Source organism: Heptranchias perlo, chromosome 40, assembly GCF_035084215.1.
Source record: "Heptranchias perlo isolate sHepPer1 chromosome 40, sHepPer1.hap1, whole genome shotgun sequence".
Lineage (NCBI taxonomy): Eukaryota > Metazoa > Chordata > Chondrichthyes > Hexanchiformes > Hexanchidae > Heptranchias > Heptranchias perlo.
In genome coordinates, this window is record NC_090364.1 from 4427430 (window position 1) to 4446254 (window position 18825).

General features: G+C 41.5%; 4 protein-coding genes across 4 annotated transcripts; all 4 read left to right on the forward strand.

Moving 5' to 3' along the window:
• The first annotated feature begins 1728 nt into the window (after positions 1-1728).
• LOC137305540 (ferritin heavy chain B-like) lies at positions 1729-4532 on the forward strand. Its single transcript, XM_067974400.1, has 4 exons — positions 1729-1871; positions 2943-3089; positions 3526-3651; positions 4020-4532. Exons 1-4 carry the CDS (start codon positions 1767-1769, stop codon positions 4173-4175), a joined length of 534 nt encoding a protein of 177 aa, XP_067830501.1. The 5' UTR covers positions 1729-1766; the 3' UTR covers positions 4176-4532.
• A 2351-nt stretch (positions 4533-6883) lies between these two features.
• LOC137305336 (ferritin heavy chain, oocyte isoform-like) lies at positions 6884-9431 on the forward strand. The gene is made up of 4 exons (XM_067974178.1): positions 6884-7033; positions 7771-7917; positions 8595-8720; positions 9114-9431. The coding sequence occupies exons 1-4, from the start codon at positions 6932-6934 to the stop codon at positions 9267-9269; spliced, it is 531 nt and encodes a 176-aa protein (XP_067830279.1). The 5' UTR covers positions 6884-6931; the 3' UTR covers positions 9270-9431.
• A 2217-nt stretch (positions 9432-11648) lies between these two features.
• Positions 11649-13916, forward strand: LOC137305541 (ferritin heavy chain, oocyte isoform-like). The gene is made up of 4 exons (XM_067974401.1): positions 11649-11786; positions 12547-12693; positions 12948-13073; positions 13429-13916. The coding sequence occupies exons 1-4, from the start codon at positions 11685-11687 to the stop codon at positions 13582-13584; spliced, it is 531 nt and encodes a 176-aa protein (XP_067830502.1). The 5' UTR covers positions 11649-11684; the 3' UTR covers positions 13585-13916.
• Positions 13917-16237: 2321 nt separating this feature from the next.
• On the forward strand, positions 16238-18586 carry LOC137305409 (ferritin heavy chain, oocyte isoform-like). The gene is made up of 4 exons (XM_067974238.1): positions 16238-16339; positions 17055-17201; positions 17424-17549; positions 17898-18586. The coding sequence occupies exons 1-4, from the start codon at positions 16238-16240 to the stop codon at positions 18051-18053; spliced, it is 531 nt and encodes a 176-aa protein (XP_067830339.1). The 3' UTR covers positions 18054-18586.
• Positions 18587-18825: the final 239 nt, after the last annotated feature.

Sequence of the window (18825 nt, forward strand, 5' to 3'; positions counted from 1 at the left end):
TGTGAACTGCACTGGGTGTGATGGAATTGCAGTCTTCAGTCTTCAGTCATTCCACGTTAATGTCTTTCCATTTCTCAAACACTTTTGGGGGAACAACATTTCATACGTTGGTGAGTCACATTTCCAGCTGTTGGTTGGATTTGCTGACGGCTTCATATTTTGAGCAAAAAGTCTTCAGCTCACTCTGTGCTGGATGTGGATCAGCTGCAAACATTCCCCACGTGGAGATCTCAACCGGGCTGTTCACACCTCATAAAAAAAATTAGGTCAATATTCACCTCGTTCCGTGCTGATACATTTCCTACAAAGAAGTGCGGCCAATAAAGTAACTGTTGTAATGTAGAAGTGAATTTGCCCACAGCAATATCCCACAAACAGCAATGAAATAAAGACCAGATAATCTGTTTTAGTGATGTTGGTTGAGGGAGCAATATTGGCCAAGACAGTGGGGAGAACTCCCCTGCTCTTCCTCAAAACCATGCCAAGGGATCTTTTACATCCACCCGAGAGGGCAGACAGGGCCTCGGTTTAATGTCTCATCTGAAAGATGACATCTCTGACAGTGCATCGCTCCCTCAGCTCAGCTTAGATTTTGTCCTCAAGTCTATAGATTGAGACTTGAACCCACAACCTTCTGACTCTGAGGTGAGAGTGCTGCCACTGAGCCACAGCTGACACAAATGGGGATGTTTGTGTGGGTGACATTGCATTCAGTAATCTTCACTCCCTCTCATTCTCGCTGAATATCCTGAATTTTACCAAACAACATTTCATGAGAATTAAAACCAAAACAATGACACATCCCACAATGCTTTGCCCAGTTGATGCCCCCATGCTGCCAATCCTCAGACACACCCATTCTCGATATTAGAACTGGGGACGATTCACACCATCCATGGGATGGAATTTCCATGTCTCTGTCCAATGGTTGGTTTACAAATTCACTCAAGATGACTTGATTGCGTTGAATATTGTCTCAGTGTCACAATTACTTACAAGTAATAAACTTGGCCAGATTATGAAAAGCAACTTCAGTGAAAATATTAAATTATCAAATAATTCAAAGTTATGATTCTGAAAGATTTATACAAAGAGGCACATTTAGGGAGGTCAAAGAACCCAAAAAGCATCAAAGGTGACCATCCACAGGTCCTGGCTGGATGCGGCCCGTGGGGGCGGTCGCTCCGACTCTCTGCCTCGCTCCGCAGCATTCTCTGCGCCCGGGTGGCCCTGGAGAGGGAGCACACGGTGTCTGCTGGTAAACTTGAGGCTTTCCGAGACCGGTGGGAGGCGCAGAGCTCGGAGTACGTCCTCGACTCCGACAATAAAGTTATGATTTGATTCTGGTTTTGTTGGATTTCGTAATAAAGAAATGAAGGTGACAAAAATACAGGTGACACTGGGTCTCAAGACAGAAACACAAGTGCCCCATCTTAGAATTATTTTAGTCAAACAGAAGAAAAGAGGGAAAAACAACCCAAAAAGCAGTGACATCACCGAGACCAATCACCCAAACCAGCCTGTATTCCAAAGCTCTGATTGGCTCTGGGTATCAACCCCTCCCCCACACCCCCTCTCCTTTGTTAATTGGTGCCTGGATTTATGGAAGATTCCTGATTGGCTATCAGGGATTGTCAATCATCATTGGTGATGTCATTCCTTGCTCAAATGTCGGCTGTCCCAATAGTATAAATACAAGAGCTTGTGGGGGAAGAGGGTAGTTCTAGAATTGTCCAGGTGATAGTGAAGAGTGATAACAGAAATAGATGATGGCTTCCCAAGTGTGTCAGAACTATCACAAGGAGTGTGAGGATGGTGTCAACAAGCAGATCAATATGGAGCTCTATTCCTCCTATGTTTATCTCTCCATGGTGAGTCTTTTATTACATATCACTGCATTCCAAGTAGTTGGAATTTGTCCAGTTTAATGAACTGGCTTTAAACTCTATTTCTGAAGTTCCTTCCCCCACCCCCATGATGTGCGGAGAATAATTTTGGACAGTGTGTGTTGAGTGTTTTACACAGGGTGATTTTGCTGAGTTAATGGACTGCTCCTTGCAATGGCTGTGTTCTATTGAGGGGTTTAATATGAACCTGGCTCAGCTGCTGCCTGTAGCCAGTGACTTTTTTTTCATCATTCATGGGATGTGGGTGTCATTGGCAAGGCCAGCATTTATTGCCTATCCCTAATTGCTCTCGAGGGTGGCTGTGAACTGCTGCAGTTTCTTTATTGTAGGATTGTATAACTGAGTCACTTGCTGGGCCACTATAAGAATCCATCACATTGCTGTGTGTCTGGAATCACAGGCCAGACTGGGTAAGGATGGCAAGTTTCCTTCCCCAGAGGTAATTAGTGAACCTGATGGGATTTTTATGACGATCTAGTTGTTTCATGGTCATTACTGATCCTAGCTTTTTATCCTGATTTTTGTTTTAATTAACTAAACTTAAATTCCCCAGCTCTTGTCTCTGGATTACTGGTCCAGTATCATAACCACAATGCTACTGCACCTGATCTTTGTGGACAAGTCCTCACTAGTTTTCTTACCTTTTTTTATTTCATAGTGAAGTACTGAGAATCCCAGTGATGAAACTTTCACTGTGCCTTGATCTCTTTCACTAAATGATTGTAGAACTACAGGAATGAAGGAATTATCTCTTGTCCTCATTAACTGTAGATTAGAATGGGGAGTAAAAGGAGATACAACTTGCTCAGGGCGTTGAGTTTGACCTGACCTGAAATGTAATCCCAAAGTTTAGTGTGTTTTTTTGCTTGTTGAATCTTTATCCTGCCTTTATAGGGAGGGGCAGTGAGCCAACATAGTGAAGTAAATTGAGTTTTGCTAGTTAACAAATGGTAACTATTTTTGAAAGCAATTAATATCTAACTGTAGAAAAATAACATAATGTGTATTGTGATAGTTTTAAAATTCTCTCCACAGTCCTATTACTTTGACCGGGATGATGTTGCCCTGCATCACTTTGCTGAGTTCTTCAAGGAGCAGTCACATGAGGAACGGGAGCACGCTGAGAAACTGCTGAAATTCCAGAATCAGCGTGGAGGCCGAATCATCTTGGAGGACATTAAGGTTTGATTTAATAATTGAGTGGTCTTCTGAATGGCTCCCCTTAAATGGACAATTTTAAATATTTCTGAAGCAATTTGTTCTAATGCACATAATTACATCGAATGTCCAGCAGAGAAACAGGACATTTGGCCCAACTGATCTATGCTGGTGTTTATGCTCCACATGAGCTGCCTCCCACCTTCATCTTGCCCGATCATCACATCCATCTATTACTGTCTCCCTCAGTACTTCCCCCCCCCCCCCCCCCCCCCTTAAAGACATCTATACTATTTGACTCCAGTGGTTGTGCTGGTGTAATTCTATATTCTTGGAACAATTGGTTCATGGTGACATGGACATCTGATTGCTTTTTCTCCTCTATTTTCCTTCACTATTTTCTCATGTATTTTTGTATAATCCATTAAGTGAACTAGCTGAGACCTGATTCCCTTTTCAGAAGCCGGAGCAGGATGAGTGGAGCAATGGTCTGGAGGCAATGCAGAGAGCTCTGCAGATGGAGAAGAATGTGAACCAGTGTCTGCTGGATCTCCACAAACTGTCCACTGAGAGGACAGACCCTCATGTAAGTTTGTAATGCTTTAATGTGGGCTTTTTCAAAAGTTGGAGGTGGTGGAAATTTACTGTCTTTGAGCCTGTTCAAAAGATCTTCATACCCAATAGCTTTGTTGGTGTCATGCTCAGATTCTTTTTTTGGGGGAGGGGAGACAGGAAAGGGAGATTGCCCGACTGTCTTCATTAGAGGTAAATGTATGTGATCCCATGATCTAAGTACTTCTCCGAGCAAAGTTACTGTGCAATAATGCATCAATCTGAAGTGCACCACTTGACTATCGTCCAGACCAAGAAGATTAAAATCCAATCCCTCGCGGGGAAGCTCAGATGTTCCTCTATCTCCTGCTGGACATAACTATTTTCCATCTTTTCTTCCAGTTGTGTGACTTCCTGGAGACCCACTACTTGGATGAACAAGTGAAGATGATCAAGAAGCTTGGAGATCACATCACCAACCTGAAGAGACTGGGAGCCCCTGAGAATGGCATGGGAGTGTACCTGTTTGACAAGCTCACCCTGGGGGATAGTGATTAAACTGACTGCAGGGATAAAGCTTATTGTCTCGTGCTCCTGTTTATATAGTTGTGAGGACCTCACCTTTACCAATCCTGTAGTAGTGATTATTTTTGTGACATTGTATAAAGCTGCGATCTGGGCTCTTGATGTGAAATGTAATAGTAACTGTCAATAAACTGTAACATTGAACTGGAGACATCATAAAGTGAGTGGTGGTTTAAACTGGAAAAATAACAGACTTCAGTTTACATTGAACAAGAATTACACTGGGCTGTGGAACAACTTCATGGGCTTCAGTCCTGTGTAAATGTTTTTCTTTCCCTCCTGGAATAATTCCAATTTATTGACTTGGATGTTCATGGTGAGGATCTAACTTCAATTCTGTGTGTACCTTGAATGCAAATTGTATTTGAAACCAGCAATGCTGTGATACAAGTTCCTGTTACTACTAGTGATGAATATTCTCGTTGCATAAATGACAACTCTCTTTTCAAAACCCACCCCACGATAACAAAATATCAGCTGATGTAACATTATGTGCTATTAAATCACCAGGGCAGTGAGCTAATGTTAAACCATATCAATCCAATGTACAATTCTATTTAAGAAAAGTATCTACCTTGAGCTGTGCAGGCTAGGTTTTTAAAGTAAGCGGTTTCAGATCTCATTCAGGTATCAGTGTGGAATACATTGATGGTAGTTTATTAAACCAAACTCATTATTGCTGGTAAAGGCCTTTGAGTAAACTTTGTGGTCAGACCAGTACTGTGTGAACTTGTAGGTCCTTCAGGACTATAATTGGGTGAAGGAATCAACCAGGATTGGCACATTTGCTTACTATCCACTGGCCTCTTCTGGCAAAGTATGGATTCCCTAGAAGGAAAAGATTGGGGCTAAGTATGGAGGCTTCCTTGTTCCCATCCCCAATGGTTGAATAACCTGTGAGCACTCTTGACTCACATGAATAAGCAATTCGGTTCGGTACTGAAGGGGGAGTAATACCTGTGGGATTAACTATACTCCAGCAAAATGTAATTCTTCTGCAAGGAGTAAAAACATTTAATTAAATGCCCAAAACAAATAATTTAAACCAAGTTAAATAGATATTTTGCCTAAAACTCATCCACATTGCTATTCCATCAATTCATAAACACAATACAACCAGCTCCACTATAAATATATCAATTTGCCTTTAGTTCCATTGTGCATTTCATATCAAATTGTAATCATCCTTTCCAAATCCTGTTGGTTCTCCATTTATCTCCTTCACTTCTATGAGTGGATTCAGATGCTAATGCTGTAATTATCCAACGTTTACAAGTGAAGTTTAGGAACTTAGTTGTGAACTGCACTGGGTGTGATGGAATTGCAGTCTTCAGTCATTCCACGTTAATGTCTTTCCATCTCTCAAAAACACTTTTGGGGGATCAACATTTCATACATTGGTCAGTCACAGTACTCGCTTTGGATTTGCTGATCGGTTTGACGGCTTCATATTTTAAGCAAAATGTCTTCAGCTCACTCTGTGCTGGATGTGGATCAGCTGCAAACATTTCCCCCACATGGAGGTCTCAACCGGGCTAATGGTTAACTGTTTATACCTCACAAAAAAAATTAGATGAATGTTCACCTCGTTCCGTGCTGATACATTTCCTACAGCCTGACTACAAAGAAGTGCGGCCAATGAAGTAACTGTTGTAATGGAGAAGTGAATTTGCCCACAGCAAGATCCCACAAACAGCAATGAAATAAAGACCAGATAATCTGTTTTAGTGATGTTGGTTGAGGGATCAATATTTGCCAAGATAGGGGGGAGAACTCCCCTGCTCTTCCTCAAAATAGTGCTGAGGGATCTTTTACATCTACCCGATAGGGCAGATGGGGCCTCGGTTTAATGTCTCATCTGAAAGACTCTATCTCTGACAGTGCATCGCTCCCTCAGCTCAGCTTAGACTTTGTCCTCAAATCGATTGAGTGGGACTTGAACCCACAAACTTCTGACTCTGAGGTGAGAGTGCTACCACTGAGCCACAGCTGACACAAATGGAGATGTTTGTGTGGGTGACATTGCATTCAGCAATCTTCACTCCCTCTCATTCTCGCTGAATATCCTGAATTTTACCAAACAACATTTCATGAGAATCAAAACTAAAAATGACACATCCCACAATGCTTTGCCCAGTTGATGCCCCCATGCTGCCAATCCTCAGACACACCCATTCTCTATATTAGAACTGGGGACGATTCACACCATCCATGGGATGGAATTTCCATTTCTCTGTCCAATGGTTGGTTTGCAAATTCACTCAAGACTACTTGTTTCCTCTGAATATTGTCTCAGCGTCACAATTACTGACAAGTAATAAACTTGACCAGATTAAGAAAAGCCACTCTGGTGAAAATAGCAAATTATTATCAAATAATTCAAAGTTGCCATTTCGAGAGATTGAAACAAAGAGAAACTTTCAGATTTGAGGAAATTCAAAGACCCCAAAAGCAGTGACATCACCGAGACTGATTATCCAAATCGGCCTGTATTCCAAACCTCTGATTGGCTCTGGGTATCAACCCCTCCCCACACTGCCTCTCTGTTAATTGGTTCAATGGACGATTCCTGATTGGCTATTAGGGATTGTCAATCATCATTGGTGATGCCATTGCTGACCAAAATGCAGGCAATCCCAGTCATATAAATACAAGAGCTTGTGAGAGAAGAGGTTAGTTTGAGAACTTCTTGAGTAATAGTTGAAAGTACTAATATTGAAATAGTGATAATGGCATCCCAAGTGTGTCAGAATTACCACAAGGAGTGTGAGGATGGTGTCAACAAGCAGATCAATATGGAGCTCTATTCCTCCTATGTTTACCTCTCCATGGTGAGTCTTTTATTAATTGCCACTGCAATCTGAGCAGTTGGAATTTCTCCAGTTCAATAAACTGGCTTTAGAGTATGTTTCTCTTGGTTTCTTTCCACCTCCCTTGGAAGACAAAGCTTTGGCCAGTGAGTACTTCCAGTGTGTAATACAGGGTGATCTTGTTGAGTTAATGGACTGCTCCTTGCAGTAGCTGCATTCTATTGAGGGGTTTAATATACTCCTGGCTCAGCTGCTGCCTGAGTTTGTAACAAATGCAGAAACCTGGTCAAGTGCTTGTCAGCATTTGTCCAATTTCAGTTTCAATGGGGTGACTGCAGCCAGTGAAATGTTGACAGGTCCTCACTAGTTTTCTTGCCTTGAGAATCCTCGTGATGAAGCTTTCTTCACTGTGCCTAGATCTTTATTACACTAAATGATTGTCTAGTGTAAAACTACTGGGGAATGGAGTAATTGTCCCTTGTTTCTCCACTAATTTTAGATTAGAATGGAGAGTAAATGTGGTACTAGCTCACAAGTGAAGTTTGAGTTGAGATGAAATATAATCCCTGACCTGAATTGTTACTTTTCTCTGATCCATTCATTATCCTGTTGGGGAGGGCGAAGCCATTGAATATCTTGTGAAGTAAATTTTGTTTCACTAGTAAACAAATGGTATCTAAATTCTAAAACTGAACACTAATTGTATGGAGGTGAGATCTAGGTCTGACATGATGCTGTTTTCCACATTCTTTCTACAGTCCTATTACTTTGACCGGGATGATGTTGCCCTGCGTCACTTTACCAAGTTTTTCAAGGAGCAGTCACATGAGAACTGGGAGCACGCTGAGAAACTGATGAAATTCCAGAATCGACGTGGTGGCTGTATTTTCCTGGAGGACATCAAGGTTAGCTGTGGAGAAATATTAGTGACTGGACCACAGTTGAAAACTAGATCTGGCAGGACATTGGAGGAACAGATCATGTTGGAAATATAATTCCTTGAGTGCAATTTGCTAAAACCAATAGGGATAAGAGGTACAAAAGCCAACAAGATTGTTGTGATGAGGGAATAGTTTGACCCTGGACCAAAGACCATTCCTCAAGGGGCAGAGTAGATCAAAATGAAGTCGATGGTGGCAATATTGGGTTTATAGAGGATATTGTCCTTATGTAGTTGTATTAATATAACATTGTCATACATCCTTTGCCTCAAGTGAAGTAGGGAAACATTGAAATGTCAGACTTGATATTAATAAATGAGAATAAAACATAACTCCTTTCATGCTTGCGGAGGTCCAGGTACCAATAATACTTGCATGTCTATGCTTACAGGCAGGGCAGTGGAATTAATTTGGTTTCCTGTCAAATCTAGGACATGATGGGCTGAATGCCCTGTCTTGTGCTGTCAATGTAACTAATCTTGGTGTGATTTCTTGTATTATTAACATGTATTGGTGATTTCTCATCTTTCTTTGTTCAGTTATCTGGAGCATAAACTATATCTCCATACTCCAATTCATGCATAAAGTTAGCAATGGGAGCATCAGGTGTTAATGGAATTTTACATCTTCTGCACTTTCAGAAGCCAGAGCAGGATGAGTGGAGCAATGGTCTGGAGGTGATGCAGAGAGCTCTGCAGATGGAGAAGAATGTGAACCAGAGTCTGCTGGATCTGCACAAACTCTCCACTGAGAGGACAGACCCTCATGTAAGTTTAATACCTTGTGGTATTAATATATATTTGTTGATAACTTCAGGTTGTCTAAGCCAGTGCCATTCTTCAACCATTGGACCAAATTCTGTCGAATGGCTTTTCACTTCTAAGCCTGGTGGACTGGATTGATTCCATTGGAAGATTTTCACTAATTCTCATTAGTCCAACTGTTTGTTCAGCTTAATGGACACCTTACAATTAGTACCAGTTTTGGTGGGGGGCTAAATTTTGAACAGAGATCTGAAAACAAAGCCAGGTGGGAAGGTTTGGAGTTGGAGTTGACTGGTGCAATGGCAACTTACATTAGCATTGAAGTAGCAGACAGTGACTAGATCCTGAAAAGCAATCTGGTCAAATAGCTGCTTTAACGAAAATATCTTCTTCCAGTTGTGTGACTTCCTGGAGACCCACTACTTGGATGAACAAGTGAAGATGATCAAGAAGCTTGGAGATCACATCACCAACCTGAAGAGACTGGGAGCCCCTGAGAATGGCATGGGAGTGTACCTGTTTGACAAGCTCACCCTGGGGGAGAGTGATTAAACTGACTGCAGGAATAAAGCTTTGGTCGTGCTCCTGTTTATATAATGTGTGCGAGACCCCCATCCTGTCGCAGTGATTACTTTTGTGACTTTGTACAAAGCTGAGACCTGGGGTCTTGATTTGAAATGTAATCGTAACTGGAAATAAACTGTTAACATTGAACTGGATTTTGTTGTGTAATAACTTGGAAAAATAAGCAATCACTTAATTTAACATTTAGTTTCTGTCAAACAAGAATTACACTAGGCTGTGGAACAACTTCATGGGATTAAGACCTTGTAAAGTTTTTTCCCCTGCTGGGGTCATTCCAATTTATTGACTTTGATGTTCAGGGCCACATGTTGAAGATCTAATTTTAATTCTGTGTACCTTGATTGTATTTGTGCATTTCAAACATTGCTCTTCACTGCTGGTTTGAATGCAATGCTGTGATACAAGTTATTGCTACCATTGGTGATGAATATTCTCCTTGCAAAAATGGCAACTTTCTTTAACCCCTCCGTGCAACAAAATATCAGCTGCTGTAATGTTTTTCCCTGGTTAAAAACACCAAGGAAGTGTGCTAGTGTTAAATAATTTCAGTCCAATGAACAATCCTATCTGCCCATGGATGAGGTGTTTATTAAGTGTTTTTAAATAAAGCTGCTCCAGATCTCATTCAGTTATTACTGTGGGATACACTGGAGGTAGCTCACTCAACCAAACTCCTCATTTCTGCTGTAGATGGTTGGGCAAGCTGTGTGGTAAAGCAGCAGATAACTGCTATACAGACCAGTATTGTGTGAACTCCTAAAGGTAAGGAGACTTCCCTTGGGTGAGGAGGGGGGGGCAGTGGTAAAATCAACCAGAATTGCCACATTTGCTAACTATCCACTGACCTCTATGGAGAAAGTATGGATTCCCAGTGGGGAGAGGATTGGGCTTGGTTCTATGAACTCACTTTCTACTGCCACCACCCCCATGATTAAGCAATTGGGTGAGGGACTCAAGGGAGAGTAATATCTGTGGGACTGTACTCCAGTGAAATGTAATCCTTCTGGAAGCAAATAATTTGAATGAAGTTATAGATATTTTGACAAACTCCCACCATATCCCTCTTCTCAATACAATCAGCTCCTCCATAAATATATCAATTTGTATTTAGTCCTATTGTATATTTCATACCAAATAACAATCATCCTTTCCAAATCCTATTGGTTCTCCATTTGTCTCTGTCACCTGAATTAATTCAAATATTGATGCTGTAGCTGTGATTATCCAGTGTTTAAAAGTGAAGTTTACAAGCTCAGTTGTGAACTGCACTGGGTGCGATGACATTGCAGTCTTCGGTGATTCCACGTTAATGTCTTTGAAAATTCAATGACTTGATTGCATTGAATATTGTCTCAGCATCACAATTACTTAAAGTAATAAACGACCAGTTTATGAAAAGCCACTTCAGTGGAAATATCAAGTTATTATCAAATAGTTCAAAGTTGTGATTCCGAGAGATTGATACAAAGAGGCACTTTGAGGGAGGTCACAGAACTCAAAAAGCACCAAAGGTGACCATCCACAGGTCCAGGCTGGACGCGGCACGTGGGGGCGGTCGCTCTGAATCTCGTCTATCATTCTCTGCGACTGGATGGCCCTGGAGAGGGAGCACGCGGTGTCTGCCGTTATGCTTGAGGCTTTCCGCAACCGGTGGGCTCCGGAGGGATTGGAGTGCATCCTGGATCAATACAATAAAATTAGAATTTGACACTTATTTTGGGTTTATTGATTTGCTGCACATAAAAACACTCCCTAACCCCCTCCTCCACCACTTCTTATAAAAGGGGGGCCGAAAACAAAGAAGAAGAAAAGAAAACTAGACGAACCTCACTTATAAAAAGACAACCTAGAGAGAAACAAACTTTCTATCTTATTCGTGTTTGGACAATTAGTTCCAAATGGGAAAGTTTATCTGGAGTTTGGAGCCCGTGTGGGGATTCGAGTGATCCATGGCCACAGAGCACCGAGGGAATGATTGGACCGTCAACCAGCCGGCACCAGTCCCTCAGGACAGTCCCACCGTCCCTTCAGAGCTCACTGACCTGCACAAAAAAAGTGCCCCATCTTAGAATTATTTTAGTCAAAAAGCATTGATATCACCAAGACCAAACACGCAAGCTCTGATTGGCTCTGGGTATCAATCCCTTCTCCACAATGCCCCTGTCCTTTGTTTTTTTTCTTTTTTACCCTGTCCATTGTTAATTGGTGCTTGGATTCATAGACGATTCCTGAGTGGTTATCGAGGATTGTCAATCATCATTGGTGATGTCATTCCTTGCTTCAATGCTGGCTGTCCCAGTCGTATAAATACAAGAGCTTGTGAATGAAGAGGGTAGTTGTAGAACTGTCCAGGTGATAGTGAAAACATAGGATACAGGAAAGATGGAGTCCCAAGTGTGTCAGAACTATCACAAGGAGTGTGAGGATGGTGTCAACAAACAGATCAATATGGAGCTCTATTCCTCCTATGTTTACCTCTCCATGGTGAGTCTTGTATTAATAGTCACTGTTTTGTAAGTGGTTAGAATTTCTGTAGTTCAACAAACTGGCTTTAAACTCTTTCTCTTGGCTTTGTTCCACCTCCCTGGGGAGAAAAATCTTGGGGCAGTGAGCATTTCTGGTGTGTAATACAAGGTGATCTTGTTGAGTTAATGGACTGCTCCTTACAGCAGCTGCACTCTATTGAGGGGTTTAATATATGAACCTGGCTCAGCTGTTGCCTGAGTTTGTAAGAGAAGAGCAGAAACCTGGTCAAGTGCTTGTAAACACTTGACAACTTTCAGTTTCAATGGGGTGACTGTAGCCAGTGAGATGTTGACAGGTCCTCACTAGATTTCTTGCCTTGGGAATCCTAGTGATGAAGCCTTCACTGTGCTGAGATCTCTATTACACTAAATTGCAGAGTGTAAAACTACAAGAATGAAGGAACTTTCCTTTGTCCTCCATCAATTTTAGATTAGAATGGAGAGTAAAAGGAGGTACAACTTGCTCAGGAGTTGAGTTTGACTTGATGTGAAATGTAATCCCAAACATTAGTCGTTTTTTTTGCTGCTTGACTCTTTATTCTGTCCTTTTATGGGGAAGGGAAGCTCACCAAATGAAAGTGAAGTAATTTGAATTTTGTGAGTTAACATGGTAATTATTTTTGAAAGCAATTAATATCTTGAGGAAAAAGGAATGAAAAATTTGTAATTGTATATTGTAATCTAGGTCTAGCATGATTTATTCAAAATTCTATCCACAGTCCTATTACTTTGACCGGGATGATGTTGCCCTGCGTCACTTTGCTGAGTTCTTCAAGGAGCAGTCACATGAGGAACGGGAGCATGCTGAGAAACTGCTGAAATTCCAGAGTCAGCGTGGAGGCCGAATCATCTTGGAGGACATCAAGGTTAGATTTAATAAATGAGTGGTCTTCTATGTGGCTCCCCTTGGACTGATTATTTCAAATATTTTCTACAGCAATTATTTTTTATTTGACTCCAGTTACTTAATTCAGTCATTCTATATTCTTCACATTGGTTGATGGTAACATGGACATCTGATTTGCTTTTTTGACCTCCTCCTATTTTCCTTCAATACTTTGTCATGTATTTTGTTTAATCCATTGTAAGTGATCTGGCTGACCCTTGATTCCCATTTCAGAAGCCAGAGCAAGATGAGTGGAGCAATGGTCTGGAGGTGATGCAGAGAGCTCTGCAGATGGAGAAGAATGTGAACCAGAGTCTGCTGGATCTGCACAAACTGTCCACTGAGAGGACAGACCCTCATGTAAGTTGTTAATGTGGGCCTTTGGGTAAGTTGGAGATGGATTGTTACAGTTCTTGAGTCTATTAAGATCTTTATACCCAATAGCTTTGTGGAGGGATGTCTACCTTGGATTTTTTTGAGGGGAGACAGGGCAAGGAGGTTGACCTACTGTGGCCATTGAGAGGTAAGTGTGTCCCAGTGTCATGAGGATCTATGCACCTGTTGTACAGTAAGTTTACTCTAATAATGCAGTAATTCCATCAATCTGAAGTGTTCCACTTGACTATCCTCCAGTCCAAGAGGATTAAATTCCAAACTCTGGCAAATGCCTTGCTATCTGCTGCTGGACATAACTGTTCTCTATCTTTTCTTCCAGTTGTGTGACTTCCTGGAGACCCACTACTTGGATGAACAAGTGAAGATGATCAAGAAGCTTGGAGATCACATCACCAACCTGAAGAGACTGGGAGCCCCTGAGAATGGCATGGGAGTGTACCTGTTTGACAAGCACACCCTGGGGGAGAGTGATTAAACTGGCTGCAGGGATAAAGTTTATTAGTGCTCCTGTTCATGTTGTCTTGACACTCCCCCATCCTGTAGCAGTCATGACTTATGTGGCTTTGTATAAAGAACTGAGACCGGGGCTCTTGTGAAATGTAATAGGAACTGTCAATAAATTGTTGAACTGGATTTTGTTGTCTCAAATTGAGTGGATGCTGATTTTTCAGTAACCTAATTTAGTTTACATCTAACAATTACATTGGGCAGTGTAAGAGTCAGTCCATTGTCAATTTAACCCCCCTCCCCTGCCATTCCTGTAGTAATTCCAATTTATTGACTTGGATGTTGACGATCTAATTTCAATTCTGTGTTTACCTTGAATACTAATAGCACATTCCAATCTTTGCTGGTTTTAATACAAGTTACTGTTACCACTGAATATTCTCTTTCCAAAATGGCATCTTCCTTTTTAAACATCCCCAGGACAAGATATCAGCGACTGTAACATTGTGTTAAGCTCATTTTCTTGATATTTTATGTTAAACCAGATCAGTCCACTGAACAATCCCATTTTTAAAAAGTTATTGCTATGGGATACACTGGAGGGAGCTCATGAAACCAAACTCATCATTGCTGCTCTGGGCTTTCCAGTAAGCTTAGTGGTCAAACAATTACAGACCAGTAATGTGAACTCAGTGTACTTGGGGGAGGGAGGCAATGAACATTGGCACATTTGCTTTGTATCCACTGGCTTCTTAGGGGACAGTATAGATTCGGTGGAGAAGTTAGGGTTTGATTAAAAACTTTTTTTTTTTGCCCCATGTGTGCACCCACTGTCCAGGTAAAGAACCTGCAACACTCACTGTTGATCTCATGAGAAGCAATTGAGTAAGGTCCTCATGGGAGAGTAATATCTGTGCAACTGAAATCCTTTTGGAAGGAGTAAATATATTTCATTGTTTAAATTTGCTTTTTGATTTCAAGTTAAATCGATATTTCTCCTGCAAAATCCTTCCACATCCCTGTCCCATCAATTCATAAACCCAATACAATCAGCTCCTCCCTGAAATGTATCAATTTGTATTTGGTCCTATTGTGCATTTCATACCAAATAGTAACCATCCTTTCCAAATCTTATTGGTTCTCCATTTGTCACCTTCAACCCTATGAATGGATCAAATGTTGATGCTGCAGCTGTAATTATCCAGTGTTTACAAGTGAAGTTTAGGAACTGAGTTGTGAACTGCACTGTTGTAATGTTGGAAACGCAGCAACAAATATGGCCACAGCTAGATCCCACAAACAGCATGAAATATTGATTAGATAATCTGTTTTAATTACATTGGTTGAGGGATAAATATTTGCAGAGACACCAGGGAGAACTCCGCTTCTCTCACTCAAATTAGTGCCATGGGATCTTTTGCATCCTATGTGAGCAGACGGGGCCTCGGTTTAATGTCTCATCCGACTGTACAGCACTCACTCGGTGCTGTGGTGAAGTATCAGCCTGGACTTTGTGCTCAAGTCCCTAGAGTGGGACTTGAACCCACAACCTTCTGACTCTGAGGTGAGAGTGCTGCCACTGAGCCACAGCTGACACAAATGGAGATGTTTGTGTGGGTGACATTGCATTCAGTAATCTTCACTCCCTCTCATTCTCGCTGAATATCCTGAATTTTACCAAACAACATTTCATGAGAATCAAACATAAAAATGACACATCCCACAATGCTTTGCCCAGTTGATGCCCCCATGCTGCCAATCCTCAGACACACCCATTCTCTATATTAGAACTGGGGACGATTCACACCATCCATGGGATGGAATTTCCATTTCTCTGTCCAATGGTTGGTTTGCAAATTCACTCAAGACGACTTGATTGCGTTGAATATTGTCTCATCATCACTGTTACTTGCAAGTAATAAACTTGACCAGATTATGAAAAGCCACTTCAGTAAAAATGACCAGATTCAGTGAAAATGTCAAATTATTATCAAATAATTCAAAGTTGTGATTCTGAGAGATTTAAACAAAGAGGCACTATGAGGGAGGTCAAAGGTCCCAAAAAGAACCAAAGGTGACCATCCACAGGTACAAGACGGACACGGCCTGTGGGGGCGGTCGCTCCGACTCTCGTCCGCAGCATTCTCTGCGCCCACTTGGCCCTGGAGAAGAGCATTCCGTGTCTGCCGTTATGGTTGAGGCTTTCCGCGACTGGTGGGAGCAGCAGGGACTGGAGCGAATCCTCGACTCTAACAATAAAGTTATAATTTGATTCTGGTTTTGTTTGATATCGTGACAAAGAAAACAAGATGTCTAAAAAAAAATACAGGTGACACTGGGTCTCAAGACAGTTACACAAGTGCCCCATCTCAGAATTATTTTAGTCCAAAAAAAAGCAGTGATATCACTGAGACCAATCACCCAAACCAGCCTGTATTCCAAAGCTCTGATTGGCTCTGGGTATCAACCTCTCCTCCACCACGCCCCTGTCCTTTGTTAATTGGTGCCTGGATTCATGGACGATTCCTGATTGGTTATCGGGAATTGTCAATCATCATTGGTGATGTCATTCCTTGCTTCAATGCGGGCTGTCCCAGTAGTATAAATACAAGAGCTTGTGAGGGAAGTGGGTAGATGTAGAACTATCTAGGTGATAGTGAAAATATAAAGATATAGTGACAATGGCTTCCCAAGTGTGTCAGAACTATCACAAGGAGTGTGAGGATGGTGTCAACAAGCAGATCAATATGGAGCTCTATTCCTCCTATGTTTACCTCTCCATGGTGAGACTTGTATTAATTGTCACTGTTTTGTAAGTAGTTAGATTTTCTGGCTTTAAACTCTTTCTCTTGGCTTTGTTTCACCTCCCTGGGAAGAAATATTTTGGGGCAGTGAGCATTTCTGGTGTGTAATACAAGGTGTTCTTGGTGAGTTAATGGACTGCTCCTTGAAGCAGCTGCACTCTATTGAGGGGTTTAATATATGAACCTGGCTCAGCTGCTGCCTGAGTTTGAGGAGCAGAAACCTGGTCAAGTGCTTGTCAACATTTGACAACTTTCAGTTTCAATGGGGTGATTGTTGCCAATGAAATGTTGACAGGTCCTCACTAGTTTTCTTGCCTTGAGAATCCTAGTGATGAAGCCTTCACTGTGCTGAGATCTCTATTACACTAAATTGCAGAGTGTAAAACTACTGGAAGGAAGGAGCTTTCTCTTGTCTTCTGCCAATTTTAGATTAGAATGGAGAGTAAAGGAGGTACAACTTACTCAGTAGTTCAGTTTGACTTGATGTGAAATGTCATCCTAAACATTAGTTTTTTTTGCTGCTTGAATCTTTATCCTGTGTTTTTGTAGTGAAGTAAATTGAATTTTGCTAGTTAACAAATAGTAACTATTTTTGAATGCAATTAATATCTTGAAGTGGAGGAAAAATAACAAAATTTGGAATTGTATATTGTAATCTAGGTCTAGCACGATATATTTAAAATTCTCTCCACAGTCCTATTACTTTGACCGGGATGATGTTGCCCTGCGTCACTTTGCTGAGTTCTTCAAGGAGCAGTCACATGAGGAACGGGAGCACGCTGAGAAACTGCTGAAATTCCAGAATCAGCGTGGAGGCCGAATCATCTTGGAGGACATCAAGGTTTGATGTAATAAATGACTGATTGTTTCAAATACTTTCTATAGCAATTAGTTCTCATTTGACTCCTGTGGCTTAATTCAGTAATTCTATATTGTGACATTGGTTGATGGTAACATGGACATCTGATTTGCTTTTTGAACTCCTCCTATTTTCCTTCAATACTTTCTCATGTATTGTTTAATCCATTGTAAGTGATCTGGGTGAGACTTGATTCCTTTTCAGAAGCCAGAGCAGGGTGAGTGGAGTAATGGTCTGGAGTTGATGCAGAGAGCTCTGCAGATGGAGAAGAATGTGAACCAGAGTCTGCTGGATCTGCACAAACTGTCCACTGAGAGGACAGACCCTCATGTAAGTTCTAATGTGGGCCTTTGGGTAAGTTGGAGGTGGTGGAATGTTACAGTTCTTGAGCCTATTCAGATCTTTATACCCAATAGCTGTGTGTTGGGATGTCTATCTTGGATTTTTTTTGAGTGGAGACAGGACATGAAGGTTGACCTAATGTGGACATTGAGAGGTAAGTGTGTCCCAGTGTCATGAGGATCTGTACAGTGAGTTTACTCTAATAATGCAGTAATTCCATCAATCTGAAGTGTTCCACTTGACTATCCTCCAGTCCAAGAGGATTAAAATCCAAACTCGAGGGGAAGTTCTGTGATATCTGCTGCTGGACATAACTATTTTCCCTTCTCTTCCTAGTTGTGTGACTTCCTTGAGGCACACTACTTGGATGAACAAGTGAAGATGATCAAGAAGCTTGGAGATCACATCACCAACCTGAAGAGACTGGGAGCCCCTGAGAATGGCATGGGAGTGTACCTGTTTGACAAGCTCACCCTGGGGGAGAGTGATTAAATTGACTGCAGGGTTATAGCCTATTGTTTATGTCGTCTTGAGACTGCCCATCCTTGACTGAATGATGATTTGTGACTTTGTAGAGAGCTGAGAGTGCTGGGCCCTTGATGTGGAATGTGGTAGTAACTGTCAATAAACAGTGAACACTGGACTGGTTTTGTTTCCTTGTTAAGAGCTTGAGCTGTTGCTTATTTATCAGAAACATAATTTGCTTTACATCTAAGAACAACTACATTATGTGCCTGAGTGCAAACAGCCCAATGAGATGTTTGATCAGGTGAGCAAAAGGTCGGTTTTAGGAGGGAGGCAGAGATTGAGGGTAAATGCCAAAGCTTAGGACTGAGGTCGCTGTATACAAGTAACTGTTCCCATTGGTGGTGAATATCCTCTCTCCCCTGTCTGTAAATGTTAACTCTCTACTACCCCCCCTGCCAATATTTGTGTGGGTGACTTTTTTTTCTCTTTTGTTAAACCACAATGCCAGTGAAATAGTATTGCACCATTTCAGTGCAATAGCCAACCTGTAAGAATGGTATCTGCCCTGGGAATAGCAGTTCACGGTTTGATTAAAAAGTCAAATGCTATAGATCCTCAGTTAATTTGGGGAGCTCACTAAACCAAACTCATCACTGCTGCAATAGACTTTCTGAAGGTTTGTGAGCAAAGCAGCACATGATGGCTCTAGAGTACCAGTAATGTTGCAGTTCATTGTGAGCTTCCTGAACTCATGGCATAAAAGGGCTTGATGTGAGTGAGCAATCAACAGCAATTA